At 40.7% G+C, this 17609-nt stretch overlaps 1 protein-coding gene across 1 annotated transcript in view; it reads left to right on the forward strand.

Annotated features, from left to right (window-relative positions):
• Positions 1-17609, forward strand: part of ADAMTS12 (ADAM metallopeptidase with thrombospondin type 1 motif 12) — a 273919-nt gene that overhangs the window by 150277 nt on the left and 106033 nt on the right. Inside the window, exons 8-12 of the mRNA XM_019737332.2 lie at positions 6943-7086; positions 7678-7822; positions 9379-9471; positions 10942-11087; positions 13851-14020. Coding sequence (XP_019592891.2) covers positions 6943-7086; positions 7678-7822; positions 9379-9471; positions 10942-11087; positions 13851-14020 — 698 coding nt within the window. The remainder of the gene's footprint in view (positions 1-6942; positions 7087-7677; positions 7823-9378; positions 9472-10941; positions 11088-13850; positions 14021-17609) is intronic.

Here is a 17609-nt window from a genome sequence, read left to right on the forward strand (position 1 = left end):
CATGTTGTGCCCTAACTTTATGCCAGCCACTTTGTATTGTGTCATTGAATCCTCTCAACGACCTTATGGAGTAGATACTATTGTTAGCCCCATTTTACTTGTATTATGTAAAGGAGAAGCTTGAATGAGTAAGACATTAAAAACTGCTATAAACTTGAAAAGACCATCAAACACCAGTTAATAGGATGTCCGTGTCATCACAAAAATATGTGAATTTGATTTGATGAATTCACCGAAGGCAGGTTTCAGAATGTTTGAGTGAAGGAATAAGGAGGATTCTATACTCTCCAGGTATCAGAGGTTCCCATGGAGGAAAGATCTTAGCTCATCTGTATCTTAAGTTGTTGGTTTATTTACAAACTTCAAATAAGGGAGCATCATGCTAATTAGAAACTGAGAGTGGGGAGCCACATAAATGACTCAACGATACCCCCTCCCTGTCATGTAGCTGCCAGCCTGCATCTCCTCCCTCTAAAGAAGGAAGCAGAACACTGGAGTATACTGAGTGTGTACAGCCGGGAAAGAGGTGGGATTGGGAAGAACCCTGGAGACTGGATTATTCCAGGCCTGGCCTCTCTGGCCTGGGTGTTCTCAGCATTTTTTTCTCTTGTGACATTGGGACTTTTCAAAATTCTTTTACCTGTAGTACAAAACAAGAGTATTGGCTTGGAAGTTTGGAGGAGTGTATATTCTGGCTTTTCCATCAGCCAGCATGATGACCGTAGATAATTCCCTTCAGCTCTCTGCATCTGTTATGTCATCTGTGAAATGAGTAGCTTGAGCAAGGCAGTTTCTTAGGCACTGTGATTTCTTTGATTGCTACCAAAAAGCCCTGGGAGAGAAATGTGATATGTGATATTATCCTTGTTGTTATGAGCTGTTGAGTCAGCTCCAACTCCTGGCGACCCTGTGAATGAGTGATGTCCACCGTGTCCTGTCCTCAGCAGCCCTGCTCAGCTCTGCAGATTCATGCCTAGGGCTTCTTTTATGGAGTCAGTCCATCTCATATTTGGTCTTCCTCTTTTCCTGCTGCCTTCTATGTTTTTCCCCAGCATTATCGTCTTTTTCTAAGAACCCTGCCTTCTCATGATGTGCCCAAAGGAGGACAGCTTCAGTTTTGTCTCTTTTTTTTTTTTGCCTCCAGTGATGGTTCAGGCTTAATTTGCACTAGGACCCACTTATTTGTCTTTCTGGTGGTCCAGGGTATCCATAGAGCTCTCCCCCAACACCACAGTTAAAATGCATCATTTTTCCCTTCCATCAGCCTTCTTCATTGTCCAACTTTCATATCTGTACATAGTAATTGAGAATACGAGGGTGTCGGTGATCTTAACCTTTGTCGCTAATGACAGATCTTTGCTCTGGGTGCTCTTTCCTAATTCTCCCATTGATGTCCATCCTAGAATCCTTAGTTATCAAAAATTCTGAGACAGAGAGGTAAGTGACTTGCTTATAATTAAATAGTAATTAGTGACAGAATGCTAGGTACTGGAAAGGCTTGGTCTTGGTTGATGGCATGTTGATAGTCAAACTTGGCAAAATGAAAGTTATTCTTATGTGCAAATATATAGGTGACCTCAATGATATGCGGTCACCCCTCTGATATGCAGAGGGATGTATCCCCAGCAGGCTCCAATCAAGTCATTGGTGTAAGCAGCACCTGTTGGGCAAGCAATGCCCAGTGAATAGTCCTAGGTCAGACTGAGAAACGATTGCTCAAGACCTCCCAGCAATGGTGTACCCAAGCTAAGGTCTGTGTTCAAAGACTGCATCCTTTGTATCCTCAAACTCAATCTGACATTGTGAAGACACTCAGAAATATGCTAAGTAGGTCCTGCAAAATCAGCATTGCCCCCATGTTTGAGGCAATCATTGGCATGATTACCTGGACATGGGCACACCACCTTTGTGAAGAAAGCCGCCTAAGTAAGTAAAGCCAAGGGCAACTATGATCCTCTTTTCAGATTTTGGATATTCTCCAATAGAACCTCTTTGCAACATTACTTGAGCACAATTTCCCTGAATACTTGACAATGAAGAGTTGTCGATGTTTTACTGGTTATCGGAAGTGGTGGATAGTTAACAGACTGGATGGAGATGGGCCACTGCCTGAATCGATGTGTTATTTGATATTTGTCCTCCAAATATCAAGGATCTGTTCTCTGATGCTGATGGCTGCTTCCGATCTCAGAGGTGCAGACAAAGAGGTGGGCAAACCATTGTTGTTGAACCTACCCCATTTTTGCAAGCCCCTCCCCCTTTGGCTTAAGTCACTTCCAGAGGATTTAAAGGGCCGGCGTCCCTTTTTCCGCCTCTTCGTTTTCTCTTTTTCCCCTTTTGGGAGCCAGACAATAAAGACTAGGACTTTCAAAAACAACTGCATATATGGGGACAATTAGAAAACGACCACACATTCCCAGGGAAAAGCTCAGAAAAGACCTGAGAAGACCTTAAGTTTAAACCTCAGGCCGATCCTGGGTACAGGCAGCCTAAAATAATAAAAACAAAACAAAACCAAAAACCCAGCAAATCGTAGGAAAGGGAAGGAATCTGATTTCCAGAGTTACCACATTATTAGATTAAAATGTTTTTATTTGCAAACCATAGATAGTGGTTCAAATAGTGCCTCACCCCCAATTCAAGTCCACCTGGAACCTCAGAAATCTTCGCAGATGTAATTGGTTAAGCATTTCAAGAAGAGATCACCGTAAATTTAGGGTGGGCGCTAAATCCAAAGACTAGGGAGGGAGATTGGACACAGAGAGACCCAAGGAAAAAGACCATGGAAAGATGGAGGCAGAGGTTAGCATCTTGCTGCCACAAGTTAAGGAAGCCTTGAGTCACCCTAAGCTGGAAGAGGCGAGCAGAGATTCTCCCCTGGAGCCTTCCGAGGGTGAAGAGTGTACGGACACCTTAGTTTCAGACTCTTGTCCTCCAGGATTGTGAGAGAGTAACTGTCTGTTATTTTAAGCCATGGAGCTTATGGTAATTTTTATGGCAGCCCTCGGAAGCGAACACACCATGTAGCCAACAGGACTAATATCTAGAATATGGAAACAACTTTCAAAGTTCAGTAGTAAAAAACCGAACAGTACATTTAGAAACTGGACAAAAGCCATGAAGAGATATTTCACCAAAAAGGATATACAGCTGGCAAATAAACACATGAAAGGCTATTCAACATCATCAGCTATATGGGAAATGCAAATTAAACCACAGGGAAATATTACTATACCCCTATCAGAACGATTAAAATAAAACATAGTGATGACGCCAAGTGCTGGCAAGGATGCAGGGAACTAGGTACTGTGAAATGGTTCAAGCATTATGAAAAGCAGTTTGGCAGTTTTCGGAAAAGTAAACCTGCAATTACCATATGATCCCACAGTTATACTCCTGGGCACCTATCCTGGAGAAATGAAAACTTATGTTCACAAAAAAGCCTGTACACGAATGTTAATAGAAGCTTAATCTCAATAGCTCCAAACTGGAAGCAACCCAGGGATTGTTTCAACCCAGCAGGGTGAATAGTTAGATGAACTGTGATGGGTGCGTACCATGGAATACTAATCAGCAGCAAAAAGGAAGGAACTAGTGATACGTGCAGTGACTTTGATGAATCTTCACACAATTATGTGCAGTAAAAAAAGCCAACCCCGAAAGTTGCATACTGTATAATTCTATTGATATAGCATTATTGAAATAAAATTATAGAAATGGAGAACATATTAGTGACTGCCAGGGTTTAAGGAGGGGTTGGGAGAGGGAAGAAAGTGGGTGTGTCTCTGAAGTACAACATGAGGGATCCTTGTGGTAATGAAAATATTTTGTGTCTTGACTGTGTCAACATCAGCATCCAAGTTGAGATATTATAGTTTTGCAAGATGTAACCATTAGGAGAAAGTGGGTGAATGATACGTGAGACCTCTTTGTATTATTTCTTACAAGTGCATCTGATTCTATAATTATCTTAAAGTAAAAAGTTTATTTTTTAAAAGAGGGCATTGGGCCATGTACAGGTGACCTAAATAAGACACTGTCTTTTAAATGGGAAAAAAGTTTAGAGTCACTGGTAAGAAAGAGAAAGTTGAAAGAAGACATATAAGCTTGAGTTTGAGTGATAGAAAAATTATTTAGTAAGACACAAAGCCAAAGGAGAAAAAACTTTAGGAGCTTCCTGAGAAACTTTTGCTCATAGCAAAAGATGTTTCTGAGGTATTTAGTTCTTCCGTTAGCTGTATAATTCTAATTAGCTGTGGACCAAACTGAGAAACACTGGGCAGATCAACGAAATGGCCTGAAGCGGTCCCTGCCCCCCACCCCCGCCAAAATACATATATAATAAGCCAATGTCCCAAGGAGACACTCGTTATAATTTAATAACAACAATACCTCGTCATTTCTTGGAAACTTGTTGGTTTCATCACTGATTGTATATGCTGCAAAATGGGAAGTGGAGTTAACTAACTTGTGCTGTGACCAAAGTGAATGAGTCCACTTTTATTTTGCGAAATCCATTTGTGAGGGCCCTGGATGATACCAGCCATCCATACCTAGGTCTCATCCTGCCACCCTGATTAGCTCCTAAGGGAGTTACCAGCAATGAAGGTGGACTTCTTGGAGGAAACTTAAAAGACTATCTGGACCTAGCATTCTTTCTTTTTATGTAATGAAGATGTCATGATACGGGTAAACACTTAAAAGGCAATATCCATCCAGTATTCCACCACCCCCACTTCTGGATTGTGGTATATGTCATGTACAGAGCTTTGCTCATTTGCATATAAAAAAGTGTTACTGCCTGGAGTTAGAAAAGCTGACATTCACGCTTGCATGGTTCTCACTCTGCTTGTTCCACTCCACCATAAAATGAATAATAAAAAACAAGGAATAGATGTATTCCCCTAAGTGATACCCTGAAACCCAGGCAATTAACTTGTCTTTCATGTCTACAATTTGGCAGGCCCACCTGAAAGGAATTGAAACACAAAGACCAAGTAAAGCTGGTTAATCCAACAACCCAGTAAGTTCTTTCAGACTGTAGAGGGCCCACTGCTGTTCAGGTTCCACCCCACCTGCTGGAATGTAGCTTCCTGAAACAAGACTTCAATCCCTATGGCTCCATGTGCTTTCCGTGTCCTTCATTTCTCATTGACCCACTGTTCCCACGTGATAGGAATGCTCCACTCATTTAAGGAAAGTAGGCACAGTCCAGAGGGATACTTGTTTAGTAGCACTGCTTTTCTCTTCAGATGTGAGTAGAGAGAGGTGATAAAGCTGGAGGGGAAAATGCTTTAGTGAAAGAAAAACTTTAGACAGAAGAAAATGAGCTTTTGGGCAACTGGTGTATTATATTTTGAGTATAGGTTTGAAGCCACCCAGTGTATAGGATCCAGCCATATGGCTTATTGCACTGGAATACCCAATCCTAGAAACACCATTATTCATGCACGTTTTTAGAACCATGCTTGCAGTTTAGGATTTTTACTAATTATAGAAAAAAGGCTTTCATTGCGTCACATTTTTTTGTGGGTGGGTGGTAAGAACTTTGTAGATTAATTCTCTAACTCCTTTGTGAGTTTTATATTCATTTGGAATGTGATCTGAATCTGTTAAGTCAATGACATCATAATGCATTAAAAAAAATACAAGAGAGTCTCTTAATCCCCCACGGACTATTGCAAGAGTTGCTAATGTTGATGAGGAGATTTTAGTCACGTTGGATACACACTTCCATGTCAGAGGGTTGACTTTCACTAGCAGAGTGAAAGGTCATTATTTCCTCTATTCAGATTTGGAAATCTGAGCCAACTTCTCTGGGTTGTAAGTGTCCAATGAACAGACCCCAGTGGAGGGAGTCTTGTTGGGATCTCAGAAGGTATCTTGGGGTTTTCCTGAGAACTAGGCTAATCACCAGACATGTCGGAGTTGGCTTCTATTTCCGGTACCCCACTGCTGCGGTGGGCGGGTAAGCGCTTTAGGACCTTTCAAAGCTGCTGGCCAACCCTTGCAGTGGGAGGTCAGGAGCCGATGGAGCGAGATCCAGATGAGAACACTGAAATGGGAGCACAAAGATCTGCAGAAGACCTAATTTTGCAACTAACACACTGTGTGACGTTTGACAAACCTCGAGCTCTAAGCTTCTTCATCTAGAAAAGGAAAATAAGCTGCAATAAAAGCAGCAATCAAAAATGTATTTCATTTATGAAGCCCTTATGACATGCCAGGCACCTGGCTAAGTGGTTTTCAAACTTGATTCCATTCAAATCTCATCCTACATTGCGATGACTGTGCCATTTTCTAACAGAGGAAGATGAGGCTGAGCAAGTTTCAGTAACGCAGGTCATTAAGTGGCTGAGCCAGAATTCCAACCCAGTCCATCTCCTTTCAGAAACCCTGCTTTAAACCACTGAATTCAGAGGCCTCCCTCATGTCTGTGATATTGGAGGACTCTTGCCACAATAAAAGAAAGAAACCCATCCCCTCAAAGCTTGTGGCCTTTGATAAAGTCTCCCATAGGCGTCCTCTTTCATACTCTCCCTTAAATTATGATGAAAAGGGAGAAGGAAGGTTTTGTTCTTTGGGGCTGTGGTTACTACAGCAGGAGAAAGCAGATAGCTTGAGGCAGGATGTGCCCTTCTGACTCTAGACTCATAGAAGCCAAGCTGGGAGCGCTTCACTTTCTGCCCAACACAAGTTCTTGAAGTAGCCATATGGCTCCTACGTTTGCATATCTGAGGCAAAGCAGTGCCTAAACTGTTCCCTGTGCTGTTTAGTTGAAAATTAGCTCTTCCCCCTCCTACTTCAAAGTCCCACTTAATAAACAGATGCCTTCTTTACAGAGGTGGCTCTCCGTGGGTATTTTCAGCGTGGAGAAACTATGGTTTTTTCCCTGTTTCATGCCTGCCTCCTTGATATTCTTGGCCTTGTGCCTTCCCACAGCTTTGGCATCCAGCACGACGGGAAAGAAAATGACTGTGAGCCCGTGGGCAGGCACCCGTACATCATGTCGCGCCAGCTCCAGTACAATCCCACCCCACTGACGTGGTCCAAGTGCAGCAAGGAGTACATCACCCGCTTCCTGGAGTAAGTGACAGTGTGTGTCAGGACAGCCTCACTTGGGTCTCTTTAAACCGGAAGCACTTTGAGTTTTACCTGAGGCCTGGAAAAGTCTCAGTTCCTCTCACAGGTCACAGTATGAGGGTGGCATCTAACGCAGTGGATTTCACTTCTGCTTTCTGACTCTGAGAGCCAGGTGGGTTCTGCCCTCCAGCCACAGCCAGGCGAACATCCTGCCCTCTGCCACCCCCATTTACTCTTGTCTCAAGGTGGCTCTTTATGAGCGGAGTGTATGTTAAGTCCTTGGGAATTGGCAGGAACAACCAAGCTATGTCAGGAATGGTCACCGAAACCCCATGAGGGGTAATATGATAACTTTCTAAGTTTACCCCTGTTTGTATTTCCTAGATTACATCTGAACTCATGGTGTGGGACGTGGTTTGTGTTTCCTTTTAGACAGCTCCCACCATGGACCTGGAGGGTTCTCTGCCTTGTGGAAATAAAGTTGTCTTGAAGGACAGAAAGTAAACTAGAGGGATGGAAGTTTCTGTTGCATGAAAAACTAAAGATGAAGGAAATCATAAGCATCTGCTCTCATTCCTATTAACTTGTTTTCAGCCGAGGTTGGGGGTTCTGTCTTGATGACATCCCCCAAAAGAAAGGCTTGAAGTCCAAGGTCATTGCCCCTGGAGTGATCTATGATGTTCACCACCAATGCCAGCTGCAGTATGGCCCCAATGCTACCTTCTGCCAGGAAGTAGAAGTAAGTGTTGGGTATTGGGGAGCCTCTGGTAGGTAGGTACAGGGCTGGAAGAAGGGTCAGGGAAATATTTCGAAATCCGGATGTTGAGGTCATTTATATTCTTTGACCCTACCTCCTTCGCATTGTCTGGATCCAGCAATCCTTTGCAACTGGGTGATGGTGAAGAAAATTCCATAGTGATTTTCATGAATCACAGTGATTCACAACTACAGACTTCATGGCAAATAACTTAATCCCTAAAATTGCTCCCTTTCCTGAATTTCCCATCTGGTGAAGAACACCACCAGACCCTAAGGATGGTCTGAGATTCATCCCCAATTCATTCTTCTCCTTTCTTTTCAGAAGCCAAATCCTAAGGAAAGCCCTGATATTTAACCTCCTAAAGAGTTTGTGGCTCTGCCCTGTCTTTGTCATTCTCAGTGCTGCTGTTTTGTGTCAATCTCTCATCATCTGTCATTGCTATTGTAATTAACTCCTACTTAATCTCTCCCCCATTCACATTCTTTCTCAAGTTATTTCAAAAAAAAGAAAACAAAAAAACACACACACAAATCTAATGACGGTTCTGCTGTGCCCTTAAGGTCACCACTGATCATGTAATGAAGTCCCAAGTCCTTTGTGAGCCATTTCTTTGTGCTCTGGGTCTTGACTGTTCTCCGAACGCCCGCCTTTTAGTGTAAAAGTATCATTGTTAACACATAGACATGGACAAGCAAGATTCTACACTGTGGACTGAATAAGATGAAAAAGATGAACACGCCAAAATTAATAAGACAGGCTCTCTGTCCTTGAGGAAATTGTGCTCTGGTGAAGGAAGCAAATAGAAAAATTTCAGTACAGTGAGATAAAAACAGAAAGAGACATGTAGAAAGAACTTTGAGGAGGAAATAAATAACTGTTTAGACACAACAAGTAAAACTGAACAGAGAAGGTAAAGTTGTTGCAAAAACCCCTGACCCCTCTCTTCTAACTTTACCAAGTCTGCCTCCTAAATATCTCTAAAATCTACCTGTTCCTAGAAACATGCAGTAGTTGCTGATTTTTCTCCTTTCTTAGAATCTGCCAGATAAAACAAGCTGGCTACTTTAAGTAGTAAGTAAATAAGTGAGGCTTTCTAGATGGAATAGTTTCCATTCCCTTCAGTGAGTAGTCTCAAGTTACAACCACCCCAGCTCATTGTAATCAGATGCCTTCTATCTGCAGTGTTGGATTGGCCTTTGATGGCTAATGTCACCAGTTTCCCTGCCGAAGGGCAATGATATTGTGTCACATGTATAGAAATTACAGTCTCAACTTTTAGGAAATGTGTTTTATCTTCCATTTTCTTACTGCCCAGTATGATCTACAGACCACTGTTTATGAATGACGATGAAGTCCAAATTAAGTTTGAACTGAGAGTTCTCGAATGATTACATTCCATCACTCTTGTTCACTAAGAACAGCAGCGTTTATTGTGGGTATGTGGTTGAGTGTGTATATTTTACTATCACTGTAGAGATGCTTTTGTGCAAGTTTTGAAGATATAAAAAATGTGCAATCTCATACTTATTTTCCAGAATGTTTGTCAGACACTGTGGTGCTCAGTGAAAGGCTTTTGTCGCTCAAAGCTGGATGCTGCTGCAGATGGGACGCGATGTGGCGAGAAGAAGGTGATGTGTCAGCCTGAGGAAGGAAGGTGGGAAGGCAGCGGGCATAGAGTTCTTGGGAAGAGCTGGGGAGAAGGCTCTGGAGAGCAGCTGTTTCTGGGTAAATGGAGATCATATAGACAAACTAGCCAGAGGAAATCATTCACTGCCACTGTACCTTCTGAACCTTCCTTGGAAACAGGCAGTTAAGGAGAGAGGGCTGAGCCCTGATTCCACACTTCACTTGCAAAATGTCTGTTCTATCTTTCCCTGGTGAATGTCCATGGAGTTTGTGGTCAGTAATATCTACTGAGCTGATTGTCAACCTTCATTTTAACTTTTCCCCAACTCTGTGTTAAAGATTGGAAAGGACACGCCAGGGGCTACTTCTTTCCACAGATGACAGATTTGGACTACTTGTTACCCTCTTTCTCATCGTCTGACCTGACTGCATTTCCTGAAGTTCTGCCCACTGTACTAAACAGGAAAGCCAGACATCCAAGAACTCGGAGATGTCAGATAGTCTCCAGACTTCCTGAGAACAGAGTAATGCGTGCTGCTCCACAAAACGAGTTGGATTTGTTGTGGGCCTAGGATTTAGGTGTCCAGTGGGAATCTTTCTGCAGCTTGTATATGGCCTGACCCATTAATGAGATTATAGAATTGGGTCAAAATACACAGTGACCAGAAATCATGAGGACAATGAGGGCAGCAGATCAAACATGCCCAAATCCTCCAGGAAATGTGGCCATTTCTAACAACCAAGCTGCATTTTCTTTTGTTTTCCTTTTTGTATGTTGACCCTCCTAGACTTAGTTGTTGAAGGATTGCCTTGTAGAGGGAGAGAGACTGGGTTTCTTCTTTTGAGTCGCTTGGAAGGCCAAAACTGGAAACAATGGGTAGAGTTACAGGAAAGCAGAAATTTTTCTTGATATTAAAAAGAACTTCAACATCTTAACAGGTAGTGTTTTTTGGCAATGAGTGGACTTTTTCCAGGAGAATAAAGTTATCTGTTGCTGACATTAAATACCCATTGAAGCTGTGAAAAAGTATTATCGCAGTACCATCTGCAAAAATGTTTGTTATGTTCTACAAGGTAGAGGGCTTGCACCAGAAAGTAAATAAATTACGTTACTAAACAACTCTGTTACTGAGCGTACTAAGCTGACATGCTGTTGATAGCAAGACTTTCTTAGAGGAGGAAGTGATGTGTTGCTTTGCATTCTGGCATGCGATCTGCCAACCACACTGAGTAGCACTTCTACATTGGCTGTAACTAGGCCCCATAACGTTCCCTTCAATTCCTGAAATTCCCCGATTCTAAAACCCAAGACTCTTGGAGGAAGTTCTTTTCTGAGCTCTTCTTTGTTCTCCATGTGACGTGTGACTGTAGGCGGCCTGCTTGCTCAGGGAGCACTGAGGTTGGACTTCCGGGGTTCTTGGCTCAGCTTGCTGTGGGAACGCTCCTGACATCTCCTGCTCTTCCCTTTCCAGTGGTGTATGGCTGGCAAGTGTATCACTGTGGGGAAGAAACCAGAGAGCATTCCCGGAGGCTGGGGCCGCTGGTCACCCTGGTCTCACTGCTCTCGGACCTGTGGTGCCGGAGCCCAGAGTGCAGAGAGGCTCTGCAACAACCCTGAGTAAGTCCCGCCAGTGATATGCTCTCCTTTCACAAGTGCCGGGAGATTGCTCTTGGCTAATGTGACGTCAGTGATCCCAAGCCTCCTAAGGGAAATTAGTGGGCTCCCAAAGACAAAGGGAACCTGAAGATTCATAGAGGGTAAAAAAAAAAAAAAAAAAAAAAGTTTTGATTCTGTTTTGTTTTGTTTAATTTTGGCTTAGCGCTGGATTCTTACTAGAACTTTGATAAGTAAGCCAATTCCGTCACTTGGAGAAATAAGCAAATTTCTTTTAAAAGTACAATCTATGTAAAAGCCTGTAGGAGATTATGTTAGGTTGGTGCAAAAGTAATTGCAGGTTTTGCAATTATTTTCAGCCTTTTAAACTGCAATTACTTTTGCACCAACCTAATAAAATTAAATCCTTCTAGATAACCCCACTCTATCAGTGAGAGGCTAGTTAGACACAATTTTGCTGATAAGACAGTAGCTTTCTTTCAGTCATAATGAATGTACAATTTATAAAAAGATTGTTCTTCCCTCAGGGAACTAAGAAAATACCCAGGCACATTTTTGAGAATGGTAGTTTTTAATGTTTTAGATAAGGATTTTGTAAACCTTAGAGCTCCACATTAGCCTGTTGAGGATTTCATAGAAGTTACTTCACAAGTGGCTTTCAATTTTTTAATTAAACTGCTTAATTTTTTTTCATATTTTAAATTTGTATAATGATATTATTATGAATTAAATTTAAATTCCCTTGTTTTCCAAACATATAATATAGTGCACTCTTAATTTCATTATTTCCTGGTATACTAGTTCCTAAGTGTAATTTTTAAAAAGTGTGCGTATGATGCCTCCTATAAGTGGAAAATGTGTTAAGCTTCTTTGACCTAATTCTACATTAGTCGGAGTTGAAAAGTAAGAATCACATTTTTGAAAAGGCCAGTGATAAATGTGATTACAATTCCCTCAGTATCTCAGTTCCAAATCTTACATCTTTTTATTAACAAATATATTATTAAATGTATATGTATATATGTGCATGTGTATATATGCGTTTATACACTATATATATATAAAAAATTTCTTCTAAGGGTTAATATACTAATACCTATAAAGAGTTTAATATAATAACTACTGTAAAAATTTGTCAGTAAATGTAGTTATTATGATCCTTATTATGATATCTTATCATTTACCACACATGTAAGTGTACATTTGAGGAATTTGGACAAAAGTGTTTTAAAATCTACCCTTGATAAAATTTGCTTTTGTTTAAATATAAGGTTGCTGTGAATTCAAAAATGTAAAACCAGGAATCTCTTATACTTTATTTTTACAGAAAATCTTTCTTTTATAATTTATTTCAATGTGATCAGACAGGTGGTTTCCATTTTAAAGATCAGGAAATATAGGTGATTTGCGCTGGGACCTATTGTCAATGCTATGTATCAGCTACTACCAATCTTTAGCCTTCGTGGGAGAATGGTCAGTGACCTATGGTTATCAGAAAAGGGACATCCTAATTAAGGAGCTGAAGAATGATTCTGTAACTTGGCTTCAGGGGGAAAATAGTCCTTACTCTCATCTCAGAGGCCACGATTTGTCATAGAGTCTCCTTAAGTGAGTGACCATGTCTGATCTCGGTAGCTGGTTTGCTTAAGTTCACTGAGAATAATGCCAGTGGAAACACAGTCACGTATTCAGTTCTGTGATTCAGGTCACAGGTTCATGTCAATGCATGACCAATTGACCTTGAGACTGTATCGTTGATATTGGTCAGCTGTCTAGTGAGAACCCAGCAGTGTTTGTGTTGTAACATGCCTTCAGTGATTTTGTGGGATGGAAATAAATTGGAGAGATTCCAAGTCATCGAGTGTTACTCCATCATAACGAGTAGAAAACCCGCCTAACCTCAAATATCAAAGACAATTCTTTGTAACTCCTACAGGGAGTCAATGAATATGAACTCCCTTGGTCAAAGAATTATCTGTGTGAGTGGTAACTGCAGGAAGTACATACAGCGGGATAATGAAGTGTCATGTGAGAGGAAAAAGAGAGTACTTCTGGCAGGACTCCAGGAAGAATTGATGATGGACATAGCATTTATTTGGTCCTTGAAGCATGGCAGTATGTAGATGATTAGAGACTTAAGAGAGGGGGAATCTATCCAGAGGCACAAGAAAGAACTAGTAAATAAGTCAGCTTGACTGGAGCAGTGTGCAAATGAAGGGGCGTGTGGGACGAAAGTTGTAAAAGCGAATTAAGTCAGGAGCATGAGGGCTTTGAAGGCCAAGCTCAAGAGGCTGGACTTGATTCTGGAGGCCATTGGGTGCCATTAAAATTTTTTCAACAAGAAACTAAAATAATTAAGGTAATTGTGAAAATTCACCAGGTAATAGTAAGCTCAATAGGTTGAATGAGGAAAAAAGATGGGCAGAGAGAAGACAGGAATGGAAATAAGGATTGGACTAGTTTGGTGACTGTGGAAATGAAGAGGCAGAAACAAATACAAAGATACAGCTGATGACCAGGCACCTGACTGACTTTGGGAAGTGGTCAAACTATTTTGAAATAGGTAACTACACACTTGGTACTGAAGGTTCATGGGCAACAACACAAAAATGTATGACATTGGAAGAATTTATTTAAAAGGTGAGTTTTGAGCATAGGAAGGGACATGATTTGGGAAGGAATGAGCATGGCCAGATGCCAGGAAGTTTTAAAGGAAGACATTGCCCTTAAGGAAACTAAAGAGCAGCTTGTGTGTTTCATTTGCAGACCAAAGTTTGGAGGGAAGTACTGCACTGGAGAAAGAAAACGCTATCGCTTATGCAACGTCCACCCCTGCCGCCCAGAGGTACCAACATTTCGGCAGATGCAGTGCAGTGAATTTGACACTGTTCCCTACAAGAATGAATTCTACAACTGGTTTCCAGTTTTTAATCCAGGTAAGGAGCTGTAACAGTATATTCCAGATCTAGGGCCACAGCCATTATCAGAAAGCATTTATATGTCAGGAGTCTGAGATGCCCTGCAAAGTTCAACAAAAAGAGAATTATGCCATCAGGAGTTTTGTATTGTAGAAGTTGAAAACACTGATCTGTTTAAGTTGATGAGTAAATGTTGAAGACTGAATATGTCCAGGTATGTGCTGAGCTCTGGGAGATGGAAGAGAAGTTTATCAAGCATGGTAGCTCACTTCAAAACAGCCGAGGTGCAACTTAGTGATAAATGGGGCATGTGGGAATTCAGTAACTGATTACTGAGGAAAGTGCTTGTTGATGAACATGTTGAACTGGCTGTAATTTTTGGCAGAAATTCATAAAATGAGGTCATTGTGGGTTTGGAGTATTTTCAAAGATGGCTCTCAAGGAAACAGTTGATTCTTAAGTATGAGTAGTCTTTCTACTGGAAGAAGGAAAAGGAAAAGCATTCAAAATAGGGTCAGTTCTTCCATGTGGGAGAACAGCACAAGGAAAAGCACAAGGAAAGATGGTAGGAATGCCTTCATTAGAAAAAAATGAGAGCCAGCTGTGGGCCAGAACTCAACATTTTGTATGTACAGGATAGTTTAAGAAGGGTGAAAAAAGGAAAAGCAAGCATCTAAAGGATGCACATTAGGAGGTGGGGCCAAAACTGAGTTGGAGAATGGAGCAACAGCCTTAGCAGTGCAGCCACGGATTCAGTACCAGTTACATACTCTCTTCTGGCGATGAAGAAGAATTATTGACCATTAGCTAGAGAGTAACGTCAACAAAATATCTGTGATATTTGCTATTATTCCAGTGAGGAATGAAACAGAAAATATTTTTCTGAGCTAAGGAGATTTGAGACAAGGGAGTAAAATATAACTAACCAAATTTTTCATGATTTTAAGTTTCCGAAATTCCAATGTGACAGTACACAAGAGGAATCTTCGATGTTGGCCAATGAATGAAAATTACATATTTGAGCTGTTATAAAAATGATACAGGCGATTGCTTTTGAAAGAAAGACCCTGTAGTGCTTTGCCCATTTTGAGACTCCAAAATACCCTAATAGCTATTGATTGTCATGGACAATGTCTGCACCTTGCCCCTCATTGTTTAATATCACTTATGCTCTAAAGGAACAAGTCATTTGGTGATTGGTGCAATTTAGCTTCCTCAGCCAGGTATTTGAATATAGCAAAACTCATGTATATTCTCACAGGGACTCAAAAACAACAAAACAAACAAACAAACAAAAAACTTGACACTGAAAGGTACTACCTTTCCTATATTCTGGACATTCTCTATTTTGCTGAAACTAAGGTCCGTGGTCCCCTGGACCCTAAATGAGCACCCTTCCAGAACTAAGGTAGCATAGCCACACAGTAATATGACAGGTGCCTGGTAAGGATAGTGTGGAGTCTCCCTCATCCCCTGAGGGTTGGACTTGTGTGTGCTGAGCTCTGAAGGCTTAATAACTAGCGTTAGAATAAAAAGATTTGATTCAGTTTGGTTTTTCATTTTTTTACAAGCAGTTATTACAGGTCTACTTTTGACCTAGCATAGCCATAGGTACTAAAGAAATGAGTTTTAAAAGTAGAAGTATATTGAACTACATTTGGAGTGATTAGTTTGCATCTGAAACTAGTATGAGGATGAATAAACCATATGATGCAATTAAGATAAGTTCACTGCCTACCTGGCCTCTAAGCCTTCGTCTTCCATCCCACTGGTTCTCTTATAGGCTCCTGTGCTATTATTTGAGCATGGTGACGTCCCTGCTGCCACTCCAAGTAGCTACTACTGTGACCAAAACACTGATTTCTTTTTCCCATAAAACTCGATCGTACAGAATTGCTATTTGCTTAATTGACAGACATCCCTGGTGGTGACAAGTAGGTCATTCAGGTCAACAATGTATGGAGCTCGTATTCTGTCCCAGGCATTGAGCACTTTATGTCCTCTCAGCCTTCCCTTAGAATTTCCAAAGAATAACATATACGTACAGCAAACTTTTCTACCCGCTCAGTGTCTCCACTGAGCGTTAAGAGTCTTGGTACGTGACCTTTGCAGATTGGCTAAGTAGCCAATGACAGAAGGAGTATCATAGATTCAAACATTTGGAATAAGCATAGAAACTCCATGAAATCTTATAGTTTGCAAACACTGTTCCAGGGAATCCCAGAGCTTCCAAAATTGCCTGATTCTAATTTTATTAAAAAAATAAATTAAACTGTTTTTAAAAGTGCAATAAAGAACAATGCTTATACTAAAAAATGTTATATGTCAGGTTTTAACATATCACAGGCCACCCATGCATTAATTTACACAAATTAGTTTGGTTTTCTACAAACCTTAGAATAAGTCTCTTATCAACACAATTTAATTAAGAAATATCCTGAGATTGCAGGTTGAGTTGTCCTAAACTGTTATCATTTGCAACTATTTGTTTGTATGGTTCAAGACTTTTTAATACTTGCAACCAGAAACCTCACAGAAAAAATGAGATGCTGCAACCCATACAAGGCTGTAACTGCCACCCATAAGCTGGATTTCAAAATTTTCTGTTCATCTTAATAGTTTCTGTAAATCCCACTGACTTATTTTTAATTATTATGTACTTGAACTTACAAAATCTATGCTTAGTAAAATCCAGATTTCATCTGCCTTATTTGCAAGGTCTTGTTTGAAAAAAATAAAAATATTTCTGCTTAAAAGTTTTGGAAACTACTAATCTAATCAACCTACTTTCCAATATAGCCATTTTCTTTACCAGCATTCCTGGCAAAAAAAAAAAAAAAAAAAAAAATCCAAACTCCACTTGATCACATTCATGCAGGCCCAGTGTGAAGAGCTTACATGCGCCGACTGCATTTTCTGAGCCAGTCCTTACGTCATCACGCGACTGCACATTATCTCATCCTCCTCCCCACGCTTTCAAGGTAAAGGAGCTTAGTCTCAGAGAACATAGTCACTTATTCAAGTTTACAGGACTTTATTTAATGGAATTGGAATTGAAGCCATAGGTCTGTTCCACTGAGAAGCATATATGTGTGTATATATATGTATATATACATATGTGTATGTATATATACATATATACATATATAGACACACATATATATATGTATATATAAACTTATGTAGGTTCCCAGGGTCTTCATTAGCTTATGTTAATAGAAATGTGTTTACATCTTGTGCCTTCCATTAGGAAATGACCAGACGTCACCATTTTCCTGGAATTTCTCTTCCTGTTTAGAATTATTTCTCATAACATTCAAATAACCCTTTATTTAAGCTAATTTTTTTCATTGTTGCTTCTAAATATTTAAGCACAATTAATGCTTCATTGCAGTGAGTTTTCAAGCAAATGTGGAGGGTCTGACATGAGGTCAGACCACAATCTGCTCTTCATGGGATAGGATCCTTCAGGAACATCTTTAAGGAATTGTTGCAGATTGGGTTCCCTAGGAAACAGACTCTGAGACAGACTAGCATTCAGAAAGTTCAGCAGCTGTGGAAAGAGGGAAGGAAGTGGGGTTGGGTGGGGAGAGGAGGGGGGCTTCAA

Source organism: Rhinolophus sinicus, linkage group LG03 (genome assembly GCF_036562045.2).
Source record: "Rhinolophus sinicus isolate RSC01 linkage group LG03, ASM3656204v1, whole genome shotgun sequence".
Lineage (NCBI taxonomy): Eukaryota > Metazoa > Chordata > Mammalia > Chiroptera > Rhinolophidae > Rhinolophus > Rhinolophus sinicus.